This window comes from Bactrocera latifrons, unplaced genomic scaffold (genome assembly GCF_001853355.1).
Source record: "Bactrocera latifrons isolate USDA-ARS-PBARC rearing strain unplaced genomic scaffold, ASM185335v1 scaffold_2, whole genome shotgun sequence".
NCBI classification, from domain to species: domain Eukaryota; kingdom Metazoa; phylum Arthropoda; class Insecta; order Diptera; family Tephritidae; genus Bactrocera; species Bactrocera latifrons.
In genome coordinates, this window is record NW_017535518.1 from 1514583 (window position 1) to 1541237 (window position 26655).

The 26655-nt window shown below is 36.0% G+C and overlaps 2 protein-coding genes across 9 annotated transcripts in view; one reads left to right on the plus strand and one right to left on the minus strand.

Moving 5' to 3' along the window:
- LOC108967928 (serine protease inhibitor 42Dd) overlaps window positions 1–7818 on the plus strand; it is a 9024-nt gene extending 1206 nt beyond the window's left edge. For 3 of the 8 annotated variants that reach the window (XM_018931621.1, XM_018931623.1, XM_018931627.1), the window contains exons 2-4: window positions 4631–5781; window positions 5848–5995; window positions 7448–7578. In XM_018931621.1, coding sequence (XP_018787166.1) covers window positions 4831–5781; window positions 5848–5995; window positions 7448–7578 — 1230 coding nt within the window. In that variant the 5' untranslated portion in view covers window positions 4631–4830. Of the gene's footprint in view, window positions 1–592; window positions 889–1169; window positions 1457–4175; window positions 4260–4630; window positions 5782–5847; window positions 5996–7447 lie in introns of those variants that run through there. The other 5 variants (XM_018931622.1, XM_018931624.1, XM_018931625.1 and 2 more) reach the window with 4 other exon arrangements.
- A 5185-nt stretch (window positions 7819–13003) lies between these two features.
- LOC108967787 overlaps window positions 13004–26655 on the minus strand; it is a 291336-nt gene continuing 277684 nt past the window's right edge. The window contains exons 19-21 of the mRNA XM_018931415.1: window positions 18250–18415; window positions 17488–18021; window positions 13004–13824 (exon numbers count right to left, since the gene is read on the minus strand). Coding sequence (XP_018786960.1) covers window positions 13004–13824; window positions 17488–18021; window positions 18250–18415 — 1521 coding nt within the window. The remainder of the gene's footprint in view (window positions 13825–17487; window positions 18022–18249; window positions 18416–26655) is intronic.

The window sequence follows — 26655 nt, forward strand, 5'->3', positions numbered from 1 at the left end:
AATTTAAAAAAATCAGAGTGCCTCAATTAAAAAAATATTTAAGGAAAAAAAATTTCACCAAAGTTATAAAAAACTTTCTTGAAATAAAAGATCTCAAAAGAAAAAAAACTCGAAAGTTTTTAGAAATATTTAAAAGTAACCAATAAATATATGTATACAAAAAAACTTCTTTTAAAAATCGCATGAGATAAAAGCTGCAAGCAATAAAAATACTCAGCAAACTTAAGCATAATTAAAATAAAAAAAATTTCACTCAATAAATGAAAAAAAAACACTTTCTTGAAAAAATTTCATAATAGAAAACTCGGAAAACTTAAAAAAAATGTAAAAAATTTCACTCAAGGAATAAACAAAAAGTTTTCCGAGAAATAGAAAAAAATATCATGATATAAAAAAATCAATAAACTGAATAAAAACTTCATTCTGTCTTTTATGCCGCAGAAAATTACTTAAATAATTATGACGTAATGTATGCTGTTAAGTGTAGTTGCGCTCATTCTTCTCCCAGCACTATTTTTGTGCTTAATTAATTGAGAAAAAAAAAACAAAAAAAAAATATATATAATTTTATTGCATTAAGTAAATTCTGTAGTGTAATGTCTTCGGTTTGACGTAAATCTTCTGCTTTTAAGTTTTAATTTGCCGCCGAAAGAGTTGTTGTGCTTAAAAATAATAAGTTGTGGGTGTGCATATTAATTTGAGGCGTTGCAAAAATATAAAATTGTGGTAATATAGATTTAATTCTATTCTGCAAAAGTAATGCAATCGTGAGCACATAAAAGAATTTGTGCATTTAGTCTTTGTGTACACTTGAAGCTATTAAAAAAGCAAGAAGAAGCAGCGCTTAAAAGCATATACGGTTGTGTGCATATGAATAGAATTCTGTAGGTATATATTTCTTTGATATATATATCGTCGCCTGAAATGCAAAATAACGTATCATCACTTCATAAGTTTACAGCCGAAGAAAAAACAATATAAAGAAACCATTCATGTTGAAACTAAATTTGAGTTTCGGTTATAAAATGCTTATACTTTAGTTATATATTAGTTATATATTAGTAGTATATTGGTTATATATAACTTATATATTGGTTATAAATGACAGCGAAAGCTTAAATAAGTAAGCAATAAACAACTCGATTTCGATTTTTTATTTGCCGATACGTTGTTTTGCATTTTATGTGAGTATATCTGTATATATTTTCCCTTAGTGTCCAGAAGAAACAAAGCGTCGTTACTATGTCATACCAGAAAAAAAGTTTCTCATAAAATTCATCACCTGCTTGGAAGTGTCTCAAAACTTAAAAAACCTTCTTTTCAATTTCCATTTTATAACTCTTTTCAATGCTTTGTGTTATCACGATATTCTATTAATATGACGACAACTGTTATAAATGTTTTGTTGGCAAATAAAATAAAACTATTCGCTTTTACTAAATGCTGCCGAATTTAAGTAAGTGTAATCAGAATTTTGTGGTTTGTTTCTGGAATTTATTAACCCACACACACTTGGAAGTAGAAAAAATGTTTGGCAAGCGCGTGTAATTTTTGAAAACCACAAATATTTGCGTCTTAAGTTTGTGAGTAATATTTCTTTTGGAATAAAATTATGTTTTTGTTCCGATTGTTGTTGTGCGTGTGTATTTTGCTAATTATTAGAAGACTATTGTTATTTCCAAGATCTTGACTAGTGATTTTTTGCTGAATAACATATCTGATGGGTATATCAATTTCCCTTAGTATTCCCATCATGTTCTTACAATCTCTTCTATCGAATATTGTGTAGTTCTACCGTTTTGCACATGACTTTTGTATTTTTGTATAGTTGCATCGGATTCTGATTTTCTTTACCATGCTTTTGTTCAGATCTTTGTATAGACAACGCACGGGTTTCCCAATGTTGATCACGTTTTCGGATGTTAGCCGTAGACCATTCTTGGCAATCTCGTCCACTGTTTCATTACCCTCGATGTCTTTGTAGTCTGGCATCCGGTAGAAATGATACTGCTTGCTTCTGGCGACATTTTCCACTGCTGCCCTGCTTCCCAAAATACTTTTGGCCGATATGCGTTGCAGTAACTTCGCAACCTTGATTGCTGTTTGTCTTTCTATGCAGATGTTGACCCTGGAATCGCCTGCAGTTGCATTATAGGCCAGGTCCGCGACTTTCGCGATAACAAAAACTTCAGTTTAAAATATACTACAGTGATTCGTCAACTAAAAAGGCTGCCTTATGCCTAACTCTGGACCGAATATTTTCGCACCAACTCCATCGTCTATTTTCGAGCTTTCCATATAAATGCTAAGAGTGTTGCGAGAAGCTGACATACCTCTACGCCAACCTTACTTTTCCTATGTTTACTTTGAACCTTCTTTCACACTTGAAAAGTGGGATCTATATGTGAATTCTCCTGCAGCCCGTAGTCGTTCTGCGAATTTTGCTGCGTAGTTTCGGCGAAGTGGTCTATAGGTGGCAAGTTCAGTACCAGTTCAAGAGCCGCCATTCGAGTTGTTTTTAAAGCTTCTGTAATACACAAGGCCGTGAGTCTCGGTATCTTTTCCATTGTCTTCTCGTAGGTGGATTTCCATAAGTCTGTCCACCGAATTACTACTATCCGTTATTAAGATGACAATGTCGTTCATATATGCTACTATCTTAGTAGTTTCGAAGTCCTTCGTTCCTTAGCAGTTAATTCACCACTAATGTCCATAGAAGCGGAGATAGCATTCCACATTGCGGAGTATCTTTACAAGCCTAGCGTCGTCACATTCTACTCTTATCCGCCTACAGGTCAAAAGGCTTCTGATCCAGGGTTGTATAGTACAATCAGTACCTAGACCAGATACTATGCAGAAACTTTGTTGAACGCTCCAGAAATGTCCAGGAATGCTCCAAGAGCGTATTCCTTATATTGAAAAGCCTTTTCTACTGATCTGCGCTTCGTATATGCATGCTGCGTCTTGGACAAGTGAATTAGATTCGAAAGGGTTAGCTTTTATAATAAATTGGAAGGAAACTATTAGACAGCTACACTCACGCCAAGTGACGATTGAGAAAGAAAATGTTGTTTAAATTGCCTTTCAACTCAACTCCACTTTAGTTGAAACTTCCCAGTTCGGTATCATTGAAAACAACTCAACCTGCTAAAATGATGTTAGTTGCATTTTGAACATGTATCTACTTTTCCATAGTGTTATCATTTTTGTCAGGGTACGATTAGAAAGCTATGCTCATGTCAACTATCGCGTGATGATTGCGAACGAGAATAGTATTTAGATTGCTTTCAAATTTCCTCTATATTGAGCTTTCAACTCAACATAACTTTAGTTGAAATTTCACAGTTCGGTATTACCGAAAACAATTCAAGCTGCCAAAAAATGTTTAGTTGAATCTTGAACAAGTATAAACTTTCCCAGTTGTAATTTCCGAGTTCGGTATCATCGAAAACAACGCAACCTATCAAGCAGTTTTCAGTGGAATTTCAAGTATCAAATTTCCCAAGGTATTATTATCTTTATCAGGAATTAATTAGAAAGCTATGTTCATGTCAACTACTGCGTGACTATTGCGAACGAAAATAGTATATAAATTGCCTTCAAATTCAACTTATTTCGATAAGATAAGTCTATAGCAGCATATAGGTCTGAATTTCCTCTATTCTCTTCTCTATTCAACTCTACTCAACTTCAGTTGAAATTTCCCAGTTCGGTATCTTCGAAAACAACTCAACCTGCCCTTTTTAGATTTTGAATCTTGAACATGTCTCAACTTTTCCACTGTATTATCAGCTTCTTCAGGAAACTCTTAGTAAGCTACACTCATGTCAACTACCGAATGACGATGCGAACGAAAATATTATTCAGATTGATTTAAACTTCAAATTATTTCGATAATCTAAGTAGTTGTGTGTTTTGATTTCCTCCATTTGGTGTTTTCAACTCAACTCAACTTCAGTTGAAATTTCCAGGTGCAGTACATCGAAAACAACTCAACCGGCCAAAAAATGAGTAACTGACTCTATAAGATGTTTCAACATCCCTTGGTATTAGTCTATAGAAGCATATTTAATAATTTAAGTTGAAATTATTTGTCATTTGTTATTCGAAATGAGAGTTTCGGTTCAAAGTTGTGTTGCCTTAGTGTGCACTAAGTCGAGTTCTATTTCTTTCAGAAATACTTAATTTTCATCGTTATTTTTATTATTCTTCAAAAGGCGTGCATTATACACATCAACACTCAAAAACAACTCTCTAAGGTAGGTGTATTAAAAAAAAAAAAAAATTATTGTGAAATTCTGACAACGCAACCTAAAACTTTTAATCATGATTACCATAAGAAAACAAATACTTCGTCTACAAATGCTGCTGTCTAACGGATAAAGTCATCAGCATGTAATGGCGAAATATTAATGTTTATGTTACACCAAAAAGAAGCACGACAACTTTTTTGTTTTGATAAACAGCTAAAATTCTTTAAGACAATATAACCCACTCGTGCGCCACTTAGGTACGAACACACGTCTCTTACATATATACCATACAATCGATATACATATCTATGCACCAGGTCAGCTTAATTTTTATGTTTGCTAATTTGATGCCTAATTTTGTAATCGCACAACAATAGCGACAGCGACACCGTACACCGACCACCGCCATCGTCACCGCCGCCACCACTTGCCTGAACTGCTACAATTGAGACTTTTCCGGCACAACGCCAACGCTGCCGCGCCCACGCACTCCACAAACAAAACATAGGAAAAGCAAAAGCGAACGCGCTCTAAAAACAAAAGTAAATAATTAAACAGAAAAGCGTGAGCAGTCTAAATGGCGAGCAATAATAGCACAGCGGCGAATGGCAATGGAGCCACAAATGTCGCAACGGACCTAAGCAACGAGCTGCTGCGCGGCATCGTGACCACGCACGACACAGACAATATTATCATATCGCCGCTCCAGCTGGAGGCGCTGCTCACGCTGCTCTATCTCGGCAGTGATGGCGGCACCGCAGAGGAGCTGCAGCGCGTGCTACAGCTGAAACGTTTCGCCAGCAATGCCAAAATGGCCAACCACTTCGCGACGGAATTGCAATTGAGCACCGACACCGCGGCCGACACACACATGCAGCTGTGTAGTGAGTTGCTGCTGCCGATGGAGGTCGAAGTCGGCGATGAGTTTCGTAAAATAGCGCAGAAATATTTTCACACAACAGCGTTGCAGCGAGATTTCAGCAGCATTTCGAAATTGCGCGCACAACTCGATGAGGATTTGGCGAAGGCGGCCGCTGGCTATGGCTGGTGCATTGGCGATGCCTTATTGTCCACGATCACAGCGCCTGTGGTGGCGTCAACGGCCATCGTGTTGGCAGCTGTGCATTTCCAAAGCAAATGGTTTCTGCCATTTAGCGCCTATCGGACGGGTCTGTATGACTTTCAGCAGAGCGCCGTGGAAGCGCCCGCAGCGCATGACGTGCCACAGCAGGCGCCACCTACAGTTGTGACGGTGCCAATGCTCTTCGACGATGATATGTTCGTGAAGTTCGCGGAATTGCGTGAGTTGGACGCGCGTATCATTGAGTTACCTTATGAGCATGATGATGAGTTGGCTATGTTGGTGGTGTTGCCCAATCAGCGCGATGGCCTGGCGGCATTGGAAAAGCAGTTAGAAACGCTGGATCTCAACGCGTTGACGGAGCGCATGCAGATGGAGAGCGTGCAGGTGCTTTTGCCGAAATTTAAAATCGATTTTGAATGCAGCCTGCGGCGTACTTTGGAACAGGTGAGCTGTTTGTGTACTGGTTGATGTCATGAACTAATTGAAAATCTTCTATATGTCACCCTTCAGCTGGGTATCACAACGATTTTCTCGAAAGCTGCCAATTTTAAGAATATGCTGCGAGACAACACCACAGATCCACTAATAATTTCAGATATTCTACACAAAGTCTGCATAGAGGTTAATGAGTCGGGCACGGAAGGTGCAAGTAGTGTTGGTGAGTACACAAATTGTCGTAATTTAATATTTACTTCATGTCTTATCATTCACATAAATGTCATTGGACTTCAGAAGCGATAATTGTAGTACGACTAGTCCTTAATTATTAATTGATAATAGATAAAATTCTCCACGAAAATTTGCGTGTTGTTTTTTCATAAACCCTATGGATATTTAGAATGCTTCGTGATAATATATAATATCAGTCTCACAATCAATCGAAGTACGTTTTAATAAACTTATAAATATATCGATTAGACGTACGTAATATCAATTAGATATCTAATTGTTAGGTCTCAATCAGTAGAGTCAGTACTTGGGTTCAGTGCAATTATTGTTTATGCTAAGTTAAAAGGTCGATCCAAACACGGAACCCATTGGAACAGCTGAGAATGCCGGCCAATTATACATAAATACTATAAATTTTTAATATAAAAGAATTTCAAAAATCAACAAAGCGCCTTGAACCTGCCCCACTTTTATTAAGTCGCCTGATTTCAATTGTTTTCACCAGGTTGGCCGAAGACAAGCAAATCCGTTTTCTCCGAGTTAAACCGCAAGCCCACTTGTGATGCCCCATTCCGGACTGTATTGAGAGTGTTGGTTATAATACTAATGGTCTGCGGACCTACTATCTACCCGTTATTAAGATGGAAATGTCCTCCGCCCTTGCGATAATAAATAACAGTATCTTTATCTTAAACTGTTGGTGTTCTGTCGCTTAACTGTTCACTGGACAGTTGAGGAATATCTTCTTAAAGACTGACAGTTGTGTTAAATTTTCGGAGGGAGTAGTAGTAGTGGCAACTTAGCATCAGATGCATCGGACTTATTTCATAAATTAGGCTCACAATTTTAAAGGCTTCTGGTCTGGTTTTGATAAATTCTACGGTGGTGACAATTGCTGAGCCGTAATAAGCTTCGTGGTACCTATTGCTAACTACAGTCCCGTCTTATCGGTAACACTTAAAAATATCTTTATACTGTACGAAAAAATCGATATTTTTTCTAAAAATGAAACCAAGCTTTCCGAGAGATTGAGACATAAGTAAAAATTTAATTTCTCCCTTTTTTGAAATTAGCCTTCAAAGTCGAAGTATTTGCGTTCGAAGTTCGAAATTGAGCTTATTGAAAAAATCATTAATAATTATAGTAGCTTAGTTACTAGAAACTATGGCTATCATCTACATATTCCTCTTATTTTCCTCTAATTGTACTTTTCTCTCAAGCTGATATGAGTTTAAAGTTCGATCTTCAAACAAAATAAAAAATAACAATATTTAAAAAACTACTGGCATCATGCACCTCAAATTTTTAAAACCATTCAAAAGTACACTGTACGCTTCAGTATTTCATCGACCTTCATCATATTCATTCTATTAAACTTCATCTCGTTTCTGCCGTTAACTTTAACCGCAGTTATTCTCTCTCTCTCTCTCTTGTCTTTCAGCCTACAAACCAATTGTGATTAGCAATTCGATTGATTCCCGCAAGAAATTCTTTCGTGCCGATCATCCCTTCTACTTCGCCATACGAAGTCGAGCAGCCACCTATTTTGTGGGTCATGTCACGAAATTTTGAGTTCAAAGCATTTAATATTTCTAATTTAAGTCTATAGTAATACTTACGTGAAGTCTTCTATGTAAATATCTGTATATGTATGTTTACGCTTTACAAAGCGTTTGTTGTTTTACAATGCTCATAAAATAATACTGTTATGTAAGCAATGCCAGAGATTAAAGCTGAATGATTGAATAACCAGCAATTCTCACTCCGTTTATAAATAAATAATGTTAAATAAAACTGCATTTGCTTTTAATATTTTTGATTTTTTATAACAAAGAGTCTCGAAAATGTTTATTTAATGATTAGAGTTTAGATTTTACAATTTTAGTTGTATTTTTTTTCTGCTTATTTTATAAATTATTAAATTTTTTGTTTTACAAAGTTTTACTATTGGGTTGTTTATATTATTTGGAGCCGTGATGCCTGTTTTCAAAGTGATAAGTGCCGGTTGGTTATAAAAGAGATTGCCATGGAAAGGTATATATAAGAAATTCTGAACTCCTTTGTCACTTCACTTATAAAGAATTCTCAATAGTTTCATGTGGGACAGTAAATAGATCTGCCCCAAATCGTAGACCATTTTTAGAATATATGCAAGTAAGCTCTACTCGTGGGTTTCGTAACAGTGCCTCCTACTTCTCTATAAATCGATCACCTTGCTCATAAGTACCTTCGTTGCCACGAATCGATCATTAAAATCTCCTAAAGGTAGTTAGTTATCCTCATGAATTTGACTCAAAACGTATACCGTATACTCATATTTAGTAGCTAGTGAACTTAAGACTTAAACAATGGCATTAGATCATATTGTCTTTAGTAGTACTGTGGTATATAAGAGTTCTAAATTTTTCTTTTAAAGTGTATAAAAGTTCATTTGGCCACTCTTTGCTTCTTCTTTCTTCTTCTCTTCCAAATTTACAGTCAATAATAAATCCTATGTTTCTATAAGGGTACAAGGAGGCCACTTCTATAGAGCCGGTATTTGTATATATATAAAATTTTGAGAATTTTACAGTTAGTAGATATTGACAAGGAGCTTGGCGTAAGAAGATCAGAGCTATGGCTCGAAGTGTCGATGATTAGCGGCAAAGAAGCGACGTTAAACAGTCAAAGCCCTTACTGGTATCGTTAGGTTATCGGAAGAATCAGTGAACACCATTTTCAAATATGATAAGAAAAGTGAAAGCACGATGGGTTCCAAAATCACCAAAAAAAAAAACTGCGACGCGTTACCGACTGTTCAACAATACTTTCCGACTATGGTAGTCGTGGTATGTCATGAAACGTAATATTACTGGCGATGGGTCTTGGATCATTGATTACGACCTGAAAACAGACGATCAATCGGCCGAATCTCATGGTAAAAGTAAGCCGAAGCCGAAAACCACTACAAAGCAAATAAAATATCAAGGCTTTGTTGACACCAATTTCCTTCCGCCCGGCCAAACTGTCAACAAGGAACACTATTTGAATGTTATACGTCTTATTATGTTTTGCTCATAGTAGTATGCTCTTGAGAACAAAATTTCGAAGAGTTCAAAGCGCAAATTGACAGTGAAATAAAACTTGTTAAATTTTTGCATTATAAGGGTGGCGAACTCGGCTAAACTGCAGGTTTTGTGCTTGGATGAGTAAACTCACTTACTTGTGAAAATTTGTGTTGAAAACCCAAGAAAAGAATATTCATAGAAAATGAAACAGCTAAATTATAACGTTTTTTGTTTTTGCTCTTAAGAGTGTAAATTATACGTATATCATACGAATTTAAGAATATGGGTTGAAACCAATCAGCTTGCAAATTTTGTGCATATCTTCTTGGTTATGATTTGACTTTCAGTCCAGTGTTTAAACTTTGATTTATCCAGTTTGAGATAATGTTGTTGAAAATCGAGAAGAGGATAATATATAAATTGGCTGCTTTCGATTATAGCTTGATCACTAGTCTGTTTAACCCTAAAAATTTATTTCTAAACTACATAAATTGATGATTTTCACACCGTTTTCTTTAAGACAACGTAAGCCAAGAAATTTTTTTTTCATATTTGTGACATGACTTTTTTTGTTTAAAATTCTGAAAAGTAGTCGAGCTTTTATTACATTTAAGACCAATTTTGAGTGGTAAATTTTCCAAACGCACTTATCACTTTGGCGTCCATCCTTTTGGTGACAAATGACAAATTTCTATTGCTTGTTCATTTTTGTCTCACTATTTTTGGATTTCTGAGAGTTTTCATATTTTCAGTATATTTCTTCAGCTCTCATATGTTATTTTAAGTTTTTGTAAGTTCTATTTTGATCAGCATTCCTTTTTTATTAATATTTTTTTTTACTTTAATTTTTAGTGTCTATGAAAAAAGTACAGTTATTATTACTATTGATTTACCTATTACTCATTCAGATGTGGTTTCTCCCTCTAATTCCACAAGTTGAGCTGTCTTAGTGAAATTAATGAAATTCGTCGTATTATAACAATTACTAATCAAACGCTTAATATTTATATACATATGTATGTTTGTATGTACTCTAATTTTCCATGCAATGACTCAATATTTACTAATTACTGGAATAGTTTTCATCTTTTAATCGTTTTTATTGCATTTTTGCTTAATTATTTTAGTGATTATTTACAAATTGTTATACTAACTACTTGCTTGTTTGTTGTTGTTGTTTTATACGAAAGTCTATCACTAAATTGTAAGAATTACATTAAATGCAGCGCTCCAATGCTTCGATTTCGCTTTACTATACTTTTCCATTAGTTTTTTTCTTTCTCTCATTTTATTAACCCTTTCTTGACTTAACACATTTTGCACAATTATCGCTAGAAGCTAGTCGCTAATTTTTGCTGAGTTTAGTTGAGTGTAAAATGCATTGTTTGCGTATTTTGCAAAACTCTTAATAAATTCTTTGCTGTTGTTGTATGACTCAGAAATACATATTTACAATGTTAGTGTGGCAAGTTATATACACGGTGCGTGTAGTTAAGCCTAACAGGTAGCCAACTCCACTAATTTTGAATTTTCAGCTTAATATACGCTTTTTTACTGGTTTTTGTTTAGTTTTTTGGTTTTTGGAATTTTTTTAGAAATGTAAGTTAAGCAATTATTTTCCTATATTTATATATACTTTAGTTTAGCATTATTTTTCCTTTTTTATTTACAAATATTTCCTACAGATTTGTATATATTTTTCAGATTTATTTTTTTTTACATGTACAATGTAAGTATATATCGTCACCTGAAATGCAAAATATCGTAACATCACTCCATAAGTGAAACGATATAAAAAAACCACTCACAATAAAACCAAATTTGAGTTTTGGTTAAAAAATTTAAATTGGTTAATAATTGGTTATMAAATGGCTATAAAATGGTTACCAATTGGTTATATATTGGTTATATCTAACAGCAGAAACTGAAAATTTTGCATTTGAAGTGACGATATGCAGTTCCTAACAGCTATTTATTAATTTTTTTCTTAAGCATTTTTCACCCATTCTTCTATCAATTCTATCACATAGTTTTATGACTTCTGCTCTTGTAAATTTCTGGCCAACAATGCTTGGCCTCTATGATTTTGTATTTTTGATTGAGAGTACACAATTTCATTTGAAAAATACATACACATATACATTTAGGTTATGTTTAATTTTTTTTATATTATTATAACAAAATATTTAACCTAAAGATGAACGAACTCAACTTAAATGATTTAATTAAATTTTCTAAAGTTCAAAACAACTAAATAGCGAATTTGTTTACGAAAAGTAGTTAACCAATTATTATTGTAATAAGAGTCCTTCGCTGTATGCACTTGATTAACACGTTAATAAAATAAAGAAATTTTTGCTTGAGAATCGCCAGTCAGAGATTTTACTGGCATCGTGGGAATATCGGAAGGAATAGTGAAAACCATTTGGGCCTAAAATAAGTGAAAGAGTAATTGGCTTCAAAATAGGAGCCGCTAAGGCTAGAGATTGGCGATTTTTGTTTGTGAATAAGTTCACACCTCGTTGCGAGTTCGTGAATTTCCTGACAGGAAGGTAAGTAACTAGCCTTCACCGTAGTGTTTCAACGATTGGAAGAAGCGCTGGCATAGGTGCACTTTATCGAGTGGGGACTATTTTGAAAGAGACATACAGTAAAAGCTTTATTAAATGGCCGCCCTATTAAGCGGACATATTAATTAACCATGAACATTGCTGATGTTTATGTACAATCTATAAAGCGGACAACTTTGTTAACTGGACAGAAAGGCTGGCAACCAGACATTGAGAAAGCCGCCTCAAATTGGTTATTTTTTTTTCAATAAAATTTAAATAAAAATTTAAAATAAAATTTCCAAAATTAAACCTCAAGTATAATCACTTGGATACTTATACCGATAAAAACGTTTTCGCCTATATTCGTGAATAAAACTTTCACTGTATTGAATAGTTTATTATACGAATATTAGTATAAAATGTACACGACAACAACGCGTGACCGGATCCCCTAGTTTAATGATAATACTAACTAATTTCAGTCATCCATTTGAAGTATAGGGTTTTTCAATAGAGTACTACAAAAATAGATCGATCGACAACATATTTTTTCCGCCCTTTTGACATTTCTCTTCAGTAAAGTTTGCCATTTCATCATGGAAAAATATACAATGCAACAACGAGTCGAAATTATTGAAATTTTCTTATGAAATTCCGATTCAGTGTCCTCAACATTAAGAGCCATTTTGTATGCGCTACAAGTAGCGTGAAAAAAAAATTTTTTTTTTGTTTGCTTAAGACATTAGCGAAATTTTTTTTATCGTAGGCTTTATCAATAAACTTCGATTAAATGAAAAACATATGAAAATTAGCTACAGTGTGGCAACATGTAAACTGAAGGCAAGAAAAAGCAAGTATTTACAAAAAAAATTATTTAATATAATTTTTGTTTATAGCTGCCTTGAAAAGCCACACAAATATTTGGAAAAAAATTAAAAAAAATAAAATAAAAAATTTAGTTTTTCAGTATTTTTTTTTTTTCAATATGTAGTGATAATTTTAAGTTAATTAAATGTTATTAATAATATATACAACAATTAATCTAGAATTATGCTATTTTTCTATTTTGATCTGCAATAAATTCGAAAGCCCTACTTAGAGCCAATTTTTGATTATTGGGATAGCTATATAAAAAAATTGTAAATCTTAAAATTCTAAATATATCTTCTATATATTTACAAAGACAACCATTAATATTAATATATTGTAGATTACAGCTATGCTTTAAGGTCTACTGTACAGTAAATAGTCAAAAAAGTGACAGGAACAAAATGCTTAGTGGCAACTAAACACACCTAATATTAGTTTACTTCAATAAATTAGTATTTACTTCAAAGATCTTCGCTAAAATTAATTCCAAAGATCTGCCAGCTTATCTATCAATACATATTAGCTACCCTACAACTGCTCCACAGTATCCTGGCTCATGGTTATGGTGGAAGCCGCTGGTGTGGAAGCGCTCGTCGCCACTGCCGTGACTGCCACGCCTACCGCCAACACTTCGGCATCACCTAAGGTAGACTCTGTTGGCACATCATTCGTGCGATTTAGCAGATAATCCAAATCGTGTGTGATGCGATCCAACATGCCGGTCATCGAGTTCTCATCTTCGGGCGACGAGTTGCTTTCTGCCGCTGTTGCTGCGACGCTCTGCGTCGCATCGCTCGCATTAAGGTTGTTGGCGAGGCAATCGCTTGCCGTCGCCGCCGTCGCCGCCGCCGCTGTGTTGCTGCTAATCGTTATGATGGGCGTTGGTGTTGCGGTTACTAGGCGATGATGTGCCGCAGGCGTCGCCACACCGGAAACGGCCACCATTGTGGGCAGTAGTGGATCGAAGGTGTGCGTGGTGGGTTCCATGATGGTGACGCGCTTTTGCGCTTTTGGTGTTTGCGTTGTCGCCGTTGTTGTACTAATAATGCTGGTGAGTGTTGTCGGCGGCGCTTGTGGCGTTGTTGCCGCTTCAACGCTGCTTTTCGCATAATCCATGGTGGTGGGTAGCGGCAGACCGCTGCTTATCGATACGATTGTTGGTGGTGGTGGCAACATTATGGCGTCCTTGTAGGTTTGGTGATGTTGCGCAACATTTTGCTGGCCTGTTGCGTTTGCTGTGAGATGTTGCTGCAGTGTTGTGGTGTGGTGACGCGGCAAGCTGTGGTGCTGCAGTTGATGATATGACATGCCTGCGGGGAGCGCGCTGCCACAAATGCCAATGATGGTGTCTGGAAGGAAAGAAATATACATACAAACAAATGTAGTGGAGTTGGACTAATAAGAGAAAGTTTGTATTGTAAATGGAGAAATATTTTATATACATATATGTTGCAAGTAAGTAATTTGTTATTTAAAAAATTTGAATTGCAGGCAAAGGAGCTACAGGCAATATCAGAATACTGCACTTCAGACTACAACGATGGATGTCTTGATCTTTACCCTTGAACAACAGCACAGTGAGGCTTGTGTGCTCCCAGTTAAGCAGCATAATGAATTCCTTTCCAAGTCGTTTCTGTGGGGGTGCTTTCGCAGAAATTCCCGTAGTCAACTGCTTGTAGCGGAACCGCCTGCTAGGAGCATGAAAAGGTCCGCCGTCAACTACATCGATGACATAACGCTGACCAGACTTCGGACGCTACAAATTTCAGATATGCATTGACCGACATTCACAGTGCAGCCATTAACACCTTCACCGTCTCCTTATCAGTGAATGGCGTATTCTGGATACTGTAGTTGTAGCGTACAGGTTAAACTTCTACATATCCAGAATCGATACTGACATATTTAACAAATCTACAACGATTCCCGCAGGCCACTAACCACCTCTTTTGCATGCCTATGCTAGCCCTACACATCTGACACCCCTTTCCCTATGGTCCGATCCCGTCGAAATAGCACGTACATATCTTGAGTCTCTCTGTCAATTTATCTAATCCTTACTATCCGAATGGAGATTAAATTATTTTAAAGCAAATCAATTTTTTTGTTCTCTCTATCGTTTAGTACCCAGGATATTGAAAGTAAAAAAGAAAACATTTTTGTTTAGATTATTTTTGGACTCTGCGACATTCACTAGGAGAACATGTTGTCACCAACCTGATGCTATTTCTCGGTACTACAAAACACAAAACAAAAAAAAAAAAAAAAAAAAAAATGTAAAGCTTCAATAAACTTCTTCCGATAACTGTGCACAAATTTCTTCTTTTCCGAGAGAAGATTTCTGAAAAACCGCACGTTTTCGGGCTAAAAAGTTTTAAACTTCCTTATAACCTGTGGTGAATCCAAAAATAGGCAAAACAGTGCTGGTTAAGAAAATGATTAAGTCTCCAAACTTGGAGAATACTTCTGTGTTTTTAGCGATATCGGAGATTATGTGTAACTCCAAAAATATTTAAAGTTTTTATTCGAGAATTTCACTGTGTGACCCTAAAGCCACTACGTTCATGCAGCTGTACATAAAGTCACAACACTGTCACACTATAATACACCACACCAATAGAACTCATACATTCTACCACATCAATACAACCCACATGCGAGAGCATCCCGCTTCCACATATATTAACTCAGATCATAGTGGATACAACCCAACAAAAAGGATCACCACCTCCACGTATATATACTTGCCGAGTTATCCTCCTATATTGATTTTTTAATAGTACTTGAGTTCTTGGCTTAATCTAGAGACCTTAAATTGAGCGCTTACAAAATACAACGGATGGAGCATCTGGCCAAAGTGAAGAGATTCAAAAGGTCATCGAAAATATGGCTCAACGGATGGACTATCTGAGAAGTAGCCGCGGCCAACATTTGAAAGAGATAATCTTCGAAAAGCAAATGCCGAAGAATGTTCTTTCGAATGATAATCAAAATTCCCCATTAAATGTGAAGGTAAAAAAGTTGGGAACCTTGAAATGGTTCAACCGTTAGTATAGATCGTTTCGTACTGAACTCCCTTGGACGATCCAAACCTTGACATCAATTGAAAGCTATTTGGACCGGTATCCTGTAAGAAAAGCTACAACTACAGATGTAGACTACCCAATTTTTCTGTTTTAAGAGACATGATATGCGGACTAAACAGTAAAGGTACTTTTGGGCTTTCTTTCGGTATTTCTGTTTAGATTTTCTACGACAAGTTGACCGCTGATTGTTAAGCCTTCAAGTTTTTTCCAGACATCAGGACTCTCTTAGCTTCAAGCTTTAACATCTCCAAATAAAAATCTCGTAAAATGCAGTAAAAATGTTAGTTCTTGCACAACAACACACAAACTCCGCTTAATTTCCACAATCCGCCTGCACTCCGGATACACTTGCTGTCCTTAATTCTCTTATGCGCAAAAGTATAATCAAATAAAATTGTAAAAAATAACAATATTTATTTTTAGCTAACGCTGGTGTTTATATTTTGGCCAGCGAAGTGAAGCAAAGGAGATGTAAGAATAACAACATATGAATGTATATAGTGTATATAGTATATATATAAGTTTATACACTAACATATATATATACGTATGTGTGGAAAAATACTCAATTCGCACAATCCTTCAAGTTTCTTCACCATTCTGAACATAAGAAGTTGAGCGCTGAGTAAACTAATGGCATTGTAGGCGCCTAATGAAAGGTGTACGAGATTTTATGTAGCGGTTTCGGCAAGTTCCAAGCTGCTTGGTGTCTCTGAAATTGCTGCTTTGTGGCGCTTGTTCAAAGCTTCTGCCGGTCTTCATTACTAACTAGTAGCCACTTGATGTGCTTAAATCGAAAATGTGGCCTGCTTTGCTTTTGTTTCCTTCGGAGTCTTTTTCTGCTTTGTCCTTTTTTCGGTAGTTAGTTTGTATAGTTATTATTATTGCTAATATACTTGTTGTTTACGTCAAAGATTTTGAGAATATTTTATTTTATTTTGTAAGTTGTTGCGCATATTTGAGCGAAACATTTGCAGTTAGCCTTAAAGGGAATTAAGGGATTTGCAATTTGAAGGATATATTTAGATTTCTGTTGGTTTAAGTGACGAGAGACAGAGACACAGATTTACGTGCATATATGCTTTTATGTATTCATATGTAAATATAGACAACATATAGTATTTTGAGGCAAAGCAGTTGAATTCATGCCACTTAGGAAGGATCAATTTTAAGGGAAAAAGTAAGTAAGTGGAAAAGTAATATTTATAGCTAATAAAAATATATAATATAAGAAATAAAGCAAGAAAATAGTAACGTTAATTACGATTACCCCTATAATACCATACCCTTCAAAAATTAAAAAAAAATTTCCAAGAACTCGATTTTGAACGACCAGTTTGTATGACAGCTATATGATATAGTAGTCCGATCAGAATAATTTCTTCTGATATAGTAGCGATGCTTTATGTAATAAGTTATGTCAAATTACGTGAAGATATGTCGTCAAGTGAAAAAGTTGTCCTTACAAGAACTCGATTTTGGCCGAACAGTTTGATGACGGCTATATGCTAAGTCGTTCATTTAATATAGGAGGGATGTCTTAGAAAATAAGTTATATTAAGTTTCGTGATGATATCTCGTCAAATGAAAAAGCTTTCCAAAAAAGAACTCGATTTTGGTCGATCTTTAGAACGAGTTCCGGAACACAGCTTTAGATTAATTTTTAGCTCCTTCTAGGTATAAGAAAAGTAATGTATTGTTATAAACGTCTTTCCTACCAAGTAACTACTACAATTCAACTTAGCCGTCGCATCCCTATCCAAATAATATTCTCCTCCTTTCAACTTTTTCGAAGCTGAGCCATAAGACTTTGTTTACACATTTCATTGCTTAATAATTTAACCGACTAATCCGGTATAAGCCTGCTGTAACAAGTTTTGTTGCTAAAAATAAATTCGAAAATATCTTCGCCACACACACACTCACCTGGTGGCGCCACGCCCTGCAGTATATCCAATGTTTCCAGACCCACAAACTCCGTCGTCGCTGCTGCACCGTGCAGTTGTCGCCTGTTCAAACTGCCCGTCATGCCGCCGAGTTGTATGCCCGCACCGTAGGCATCATAATAGCCCATGCCACCGGTGGTTACCACAACGCCACCGCCCACCACGCCGGTCGATGTTACGGTGCCAATCGCATTGCTGCCACTGCCGCCGCCACCGACGCTGCCTAGTATGTTGCAGCATCTCGTTGCCGGCGAGGTCATTGCCGCGGCGGCCGTCTCTTGCAGACAGCTGACATGTGGTGGCAGCTTGCGCTCCAGACTGGCTGCATTCAGGAACGTTTTGACGCTGCTGCCCACTGTAGATGCGGACGCTGTGGGCAGCAGTGGGCAACGCTGTTGCGCGGTGGGTATAATTGTGAGTGGCAGTTGCACGCCACTGGAGATTTCAAGCTGTTGCGGTGGTGGTGGGGGCGCGCCGCTTTCGTTTTCTTTCTGCTTTTCATGGCTGGCGTAGACTGTTTGGGGAGAAAGAAAAATGTGTCAGTGGCTAGAGGGTGTGTTATGAAATTTATTATAGCGTATTTGAATTTTGAAGTAATATATATTTTCATTTTAGAAATACTGTTGTGACTTTATATTTAACTTAATAAATCAAACTCCCTAATGCTTTTTGAATTTCATTTAATTTTTTACTGAATTATTTAATTTTGATTACAACTTTACTATAATTTTTCCATACTTACAACTGAGCGGACTATTTATGGTTCCCGTACAATAGTTGTCATCCAAACTTGTCTTACTCGAACTAAGCTTCTTCTTCAACGTACCACTGTTGCTGTTGTTGCTGCTTGGCGGCGCTCGCAAACTGCTCTCCGCTTTTATAACAAAGCAATAAAGTATTAAGAAACCCTAAAATTTAGGAAAATGTTGCTTTTGTATTAAAAATTGATATTTAAAGTAAAAATATATCATAAAATATAATATTAATAAGGATTAACATGTAAGGAAACGTTAAGTTCGGATGTTACCCAACATTTTCTGCTGTTGCTATTTGCAAGCATTAAAGTTCGAGAAATTGTTCAGCAAAATATAGAAGTAAGGGGTAGTATTGACCCGATATTATCCATTAACTATTATCATTAAGTTACTTCACATACAAGCACCAAACAGTCAGTCGGATACTCGAAAATCCTCCTAATAGATTATGGGGGTTAGGTCCAATTTTCGCCCAACTGTATCTATTTTGTGCACAAATATATACCGTTATAAGTAAATCATGTTCTGAAATATTCATTGAGGTAACTCAAATATTGGACGGTATATCCAGCACAAAGTCACTTGGAAGTTCGAAAAGCATTATATTAGGTATGTGAGGGCTCAGGGTAGCGATTCCACTTATTTTTGATACATAGAGATACTATTATCAGAAAAGAATTTATTCTGAATTTAGATTTTTACCCATACATTGACCGATGTTTTCGGTGAAAAGTCAACTACACATACTGCGGCACCCTTATTCGGTGCATAGGAGATTGAACAATTTGGTTTGGATTTGGACCATTTTTGGTCATAAGGTGGCATATTCTAAAGGAATTATTGGTGTAATATTTTATCCCGCTGTATCGGTTGCTTATTGATTTGGGTGCTAAAAAGTGAACGAATCAAACACAATTTGAAATTGTGCTATGTGGAAAGAGGCGTAGTTGTAGTACGATATCGTCCATTCTCGCACTTTGACATAGGAATATCAGAAGAAGGTCACGTACTGCATTTAGTCGAATTTGGTCAGTTGGGTTTTGAGATATGTGATTTCACCAAAAAGTGGACGGTGTCACTCCCATCGTCCAATTTTACACGACCTCCGTAAAGCTCGGGTATAAAATGTAATGTTTCTGTACTGTTATATAGGAAGTGAAAGAGATTTTTTACCCAATTCCATCAATTTTCACCCTGTGGTAGAAGTTCTTATATCATTTGCGTTTTGCAAATTTGGTATAGTATTTTAGGAAATATGAACATTAAATTTATTAGAGGCCGGTTGCACGCCCAAATTTTCAAAAGTGTTTGCTCACAGGAGCCCCTTGGTTCTGCGAAAATCACAGTGGTCACATTTTTATTTTTAGTCAAGTCATAGCACTGACGGACGGACATACAGACAGTCACCCGGATTTCAACTCGTCGCTTGAACCTGATTATTAATATATACATAACCCTATATCCATTTCGATTAGTTACAAGTGATACACACAACCGTTAGGTGAACGATACTATTAAACTCTGTAGGAACATCTTGTATAGAGTATAAAAAAGCTGAGCCAAGTTTTTTATATGGCTCTGTTGGACCATTGACCTTAAGTGGCAAATTAGCGTAAGTAAATGGAAATTAAGTCTTAGCTGTGTTAATTTGTAAGTGTGCATCTTACACAGCAGCAGCTATGGTGCGTTACAAAATAAATCAAATGTTTTGAAAAAATAATGTAGTGTATATAATATTTCTTAGCATAACTTCAGGCGTGATTTGTTTAATTTAATCTGCCTAAAAGCACGGATAATATTACTTACTTGTCTCGATTTAATTATAATTAATACTATTCAAGTAGCAAATTGAATGAATACGGACCGGTCACGGACTTTTATTTTTGGTTTTTTTTGTTGCTGCAATAACAACAGTGTAGGTTTTCTAAAAATAATCGGATTTTACGCTTTCGTAGATTTGTTTATGAATATTAATTTATAAGTAAATACTTAAGCACTTCTTATCAAATGAAATTAATATAGGAAATTGTCTCACATTAAGTACAAATATAAATTAATACAAAATGTTTTCTACTAATTAAAAAATAATATTAGGTTGTCAAAAAAGTCTTGCGGTATTTTCGCTAGTTGGCGCTGAGAGCGCATAGTTCTAGTTTTATTCGTCGCATCGAGTCATGCTATACCTTTTTGGAAAGCTCATTTCACGCGCTAACACGTGTTTGATTGATTGTCGTTTCTTTTAAGTCGTTCGTGAGTTATAGCGTCGCAAACATGGAGCAAAATAAAGTGAAAATACGGCATATTTTACAGTACTACTACGATAAAGGCAAAAATGCATCTCAAGCCGCCAATAAAATTTGTGGAGTTTATGGACCCGATACAGTTTCCATTTCCACCGCACAGCGATGGTTTCAACGTTTTCGTTCTGGTGTAGAGGTGGTCAAAGATGCGCCATGCTCTGGAAGGCCTGCCGTCGAAAATTGCAATAAAATCGCTGAATTGGTCGAAAGAGACCGGCATAGTAGCAGCCGTTGCATCGGTCAAGAGCTGGGCATGAGTCATCAAAAAATTTTTTATGAACAATTGAAAATTTAATAAAAATACCGCAAGAAGTACCGCAAGACTATTTTGACATATTATATAAAAATGTTTTTCGTTCTTTTATCGCGGTATCTTCCTTATAGTTGCCTGTGATATGTATACACCAAGAATATTTTTTCAATAGTTACGGCTTACAGTACTTCGGTCTTCGTAAGCATAAGACTGTTCGGTCATACGTTAAAGATGAAGAGACATGCCAAGCGGCTGAAAGTGTGAATATTGCTGTCACAGCCAGTAAAGCGTTTTGTTTTTTTGGTTTCGTCGATTCCGTTTCCTCCACCAGTCTATTTATGATGCGGATGGTTAATCTTCAATCCTTTATTATCCACCATTTGTACCGACTCACTGCGAGTGACATACATATGTCACTTACTTTTCAGTTACTGGTGATGAAATGGTGGTGCAGAGAGCATTGACGGTGCAAAAGGTTTTGCTATGTGTTTGGTAAGATCACCACGGCTCCTTAGTTTGAACCGGTATCACTATATAAAGAAGCAATCGACCAGAAGGGATCACTTTTGGAAAATAGGAGGGGAATTGGTCTTTTTTTTCAATACAACGCCAGTTCCAACAAATGTAATGATACTGACTCAAGAGAAGCCCCGGGAGCTTAGTTGCTAGTTTTTGTGCATTAATCTTACATATAGTCCGGATCAAACACCGATTGATAACTATTTGCTCTTGTCTATGGTCAATGATTTTGCTGGTGAATTTGACTCATGGAAAGTACTTATATGAAAATCAGTTGTTTCAAATTTTTGCTAATAGGGATGATTTCCTTGAGAGTGACATTATGAAATTAAGTTCAAAATAAAAAGAAGTTATGTTTGTAAAATGTAAATTTCGCGATATTCATTCTAAGAATGTTTAGTAAAATCCACAATAAAATTATAACTATTTAATTTATTTAATTTTTTATAGACTTTATATAATACTTTGTTACATTGTGGCCATAATTTGGGCAAATCAAATTGTGAATTGGCGATTATACAGAATTGCACAATTAGGAATATTATTTACTATGATATTTGTGTGTTTATTATCCTACCTATTATAATATATATGAAAATATACATATACTGTTAATACATACAAATAACAACGATTTGTAAAATTATATGGAAATGAATAAGAGTAACATTGGCGACGCCTAAGACTACAAATACACATTTTAGCGCACGTAACTATAAGTATGTATGCATCTACTTTCCAAGCATTAATAACTACATGGGCATTCACACGCATTCACTTGGCTTGCCGGCAAAAATCCGTACTGCCAAATGCTCATAAATATTGGCTAAGCTTAATATCATTAAGCGCCTACATATACACGACTGATATAAGCACCAAAAATGTTCTAAATATGTATATAGTATGTACTTACATATATGATATGTATACATATATATATTTATACAAACCATAATCATGCTTATGCATACGCTTAAAGCGATAAACGCTTACAGCGCCTAAAAGCAGCTACAAATAAGTTGACTAAATGCAAGCACGCACACATGCGCATGAACGTTAGCCAAAGTACGTATATAGCATACATATATTCATTTACTTTCCATTAAGGCTTGCATAAAATTATTCTTGCGGTTATTTCGTGTTTATGGTATAACAATTTGGGCTTTGTTGTAGCTGCTGTTGGGCTACTTTTCGTATTATGAATAATTAAGCGATTCGTTAGCATGGCGCAGAGTTAACACTAGTAGTGGTGTTCACTTATGTATTTCTATATATAAGTAATACATAATATAACAATATATATATAAATATATTCGTGTTGAATATGTTTATATACATATATATGAATATTTGTGTTAGTATGCGAGAAGATTAACAGAAGTGGAGAATTTTTGTATTGAGCATGCATATAGTAAGGGGTGTCTAATATATCAGAGCCTGGAATTTGGAATTTGAACTGTATTTATTTCACAAGTTGCAAGTAAGGTTTAACAGCAAACTTGATAGTTTTTGTTCGCGCCGCAAATTGTTATAACATAGCAGTTTAAGATAAATATTTATTGCTTAAGATAAATATGTTTAGTAGTTTCGTTTAATAAAGAAGACTAGTTCGACTGCAACTAGTTTTGAGCTAAATGAGTCGAAAATAACATATTACGGCAGAGGTTCATAGCATTATATAATTTTACAAAGTTATTTATTGAACTGGTCCATTTGGTACTAGTTCTAAGCTACTCGGTCTCCGATAAAAAGTGGAGTAAACAAAAACGATATATATATTATTTTTATTTTTAATTTTTTTTGAAGGCGAATCCTCACTCCCCAAGGTTGTGTGCTGGGTTTGGAAACCGTCAGGAAAAAATAACACACCAAATGAAAAGATCAAAACAGCCTCAGCGAAAAGAAGAAGAAGAATGATTGGCGGGTTATTATAATATTTTCTGTAACAGAAAAGCGGGGTCTATATTAATAAAAAGCTATGATTGAGAGGGGTTTTGTGCCTTCGTCTCCATGACATGCATTCGCAAAGTCCCAGCACTCTGTTGGATTTCAGAAATTTGCTATGTGCTATTGAGGTGGTTTGGTCCGTATACTGGTATATGGATCCACGGGCTTTAAGCCTGCGCTTACAGATTGCTATGCAATCAAAAATTAGGTGCACATGAGTATCCTGTTCAATATAACATATAAATCTACAGTTTGCATAAGGACCTACATATATCCATGTTGGACATATGCTTTTTGCGCCTTTAATATCCAGTGTAAAAGCGACCAGTAGGCGAAGTTTGTTTATGGAAACGTTTTTCCTTCGTTTTTATATTTTTTGTGTGTTAACCTCTTATTAGCAGCTCTCCATGGCACATACTTGCTATTTTCTGCCTTTATCTCTCTCTCTCTTCTTACTCTCGTCTTCATGTTGAGCAGCTCTTTTATAGTATGGGTTCCCACCGCAATGCAAAGTTATGGTCATTATAGAAGCAACAACAGAGCGGGAAAGTTCATCCGCTCGTACATTGATGACCATTTATGCCCCAGTAATCAGATGAGGTTGCAAACTAATATGCAGCTCAGCCGTTCTATGCACTTCTGCATCATTAACGATTTGATCTCATAGGCTGAGATCGCCTTTAGTATCGTTTGACTATCGCTCAGTATGGCTCAAGCAGCTAATGACTTCCGGTCTTAGACCAAGTATCCTCTGGGTAATCAATAAAAATCCGTTTGCAGGCGAGCAAAAGTGAGAAGGCGAACCATCCCTTCTTAGGGTTGTGCATTGGGTTTGGAACCCGCAACGTAAAAAACGCCCCCAACGAAAAGGAAACAACAGCCTGGCTGCTTTAAACTCAGCTATAATTGGATAAGCGGTATCTATGTCAAAAAAAAAAAAAAAAAAAAAAAAAAAAAAAAAAAAAAAATAAAAAAATAAAAATTAAAAAAAAAGAAGAAGAGAGAGAGAGAGAAGAAATATACTCGGAAAGCATGCTGCATATCTGCTCTACTATCCGCAGTAATAGGCCAAGCATAGAATCATTAAAGTCAGTTGTACTGCTGAGTAACTTGAAACTTCTTTGTGGAATTTACAATTTTAGTTTCGCCATCTTTCTGTGGTATCTCTTCACCTTAGGTCTCATTTGTTGAGAATACTTTATTTTTCGCTTTTCATACTCCTCTGTTGCCTTCGTATGCTTGCCGTCTGATTGATTACATAGTTTATAGAGCAGTGTGAGCTCCAGCGCGACTTCAAGTGCTGCGCTTCGACACATGTGTATTATCCTCGCTCTTTTGACATTTCTCATCAGTAAGGTTTACTATTTCATCCTGGAAAGATATACGATCTTTAAGAGCTTTTTCCCTCATTTAATTTCTTTAACTCTCTATCGCCAAATAACCTTCTAATAGGAATAATGTTTAATCCAATCCTATTGCAGCATGATTTCGCTAGTCTTAAGTCCCCTTGTTCTATATCGTATCACTATACTGGTTTTCAACTGCGCGCTGTTCATTCTTCCTTTTTACTGTTTGGTGTCAATTGGAGGTACTAAGTGCTACCAGGTTCTTCGGAGAAGAACTTCCTTTATTAGAGGTTCTTGGAGTAAAGCACAACAATATACTAGTAGTCCGAGCCGACATCCTGGAGTGGGTAATAGTCAAAGGAAAGGTGGTCAGGAAGCCAATACTTTTCCATAGTCCGTTTTCAATATTATAGAAGTACGGAATGCATAATGATTAAATATATAATATGCGGTAAGTCCAAAGCCTACATGATTTTGCCGCTCCCACCTGCTAAATTATGGTACTCGCATGCTTTGAATGCCTGCCTTCCAGTGTATTCTCACTCAACACTGCTGGAGTAATATTTAAACTTGTCTCCTCTCAACAACCCTTTCTCCACCACTCTCTCCTTACGCCTACGAGTCAAGTGTAAACAAGTTGCGGCATTTAAGTTGGTATTCCTGAGTGCTCACATAAACCCAGATACTTTCAGTCTCGACTCACACACTACACTATAACACTTACAACAACCACACGAACGAGTTGTGTGTAATGCTTTCATGCAGATTTATGACGCCTTTAAATGCGCTTTGCTCGGAAAATGCATAAATAATATGTTGATATACTTAACTGTAGTTTTTGGGCGCACACTTAGAAGTATTTGCCTATATCTAAGTAGCGATGTGGATAATGGATGGTGGCGTGTGATGCACTTCCTGCATGGGCACGAATAGTTGGCTTCGTTATTTACAGCCGAAAATAGAAAATAATATTTGCGGGCATACTGGAATGCAGTTTTGAAAGGCAGTTTATTAAGCGAAAGTGGCTTTTTTTGGAAATTGTTATCAGGCTGCCGGCTGGAATGGCAGCGAAAGTGAATATGACTTATATTAAATATAAATTATAAAATATGAGACTTGTATTTGTTTGCAAAGTATTGAGAATTTTAAATGGTTATGAAAACAGTAGATGTTGATAGAATCTTAGAAAGTAGGCTAAGGAATCACTCTGTCTTAAGCCAACACTTAAGAGGTTTAATCCCTTCCTTTCGATGGAATTTTCTCAACACCCATTTTGTATCTCCGTAAAAGAATCACCTATCATAATCGTCCAATAGTTCCAATAGCGCAAAGTAAATTTATTAACCTACATAAAGTGTAGATTCTTTTTGGTAAAATTTGGGCATCTGGAAAGACCACCTGCGTCATACCATGTACGAAATATTGGGCATTAAAAAAACCTGTCGGTACCGTATTTGCTTATTCTAGGAGAATTAGGAGTTTCTGCATTTTTATGGAACTTTCTACGAACCATGAATCCACAGGTTCATAGGAGAGGTCAAGCAACATTCAATAGTGCTAACTTCACAATGCCAAACCGCTCGGCACAAGGTAAAGGCTGCCCTACAAATCGTAAATTTGATGGATAGGATGGATGGCTCGACCTTCGACGAACCATGGATCCATAGGTTCATAGGAGAGGTCAAGCAACATTCGATAGAGCAAAAAGTCATTCGCCGCGGGAAAAGTCGGGTCGACTGAAGAGGTATTTTTTTTAAGAGGGCTAAGGGAATTGGAGTTTCAATGACTAAAGTGTACATATATAGCTTAGGGGGACAATCCTTATTATATTTTTCGCCCAATCCTCGCATAAATGTTGATAACTAACCCCCCTTTCATGCATTTACATACATTTTATAATCATAAATTGCACACACAATCCATTTAAGATAGGCTAATAAACCGCAATTATAATGAACTCTCTACAAATAACGGTTATGTATGTAATGATACTTTGTATGTACTTTAAGCAGGTCTCGTTCACTCGGA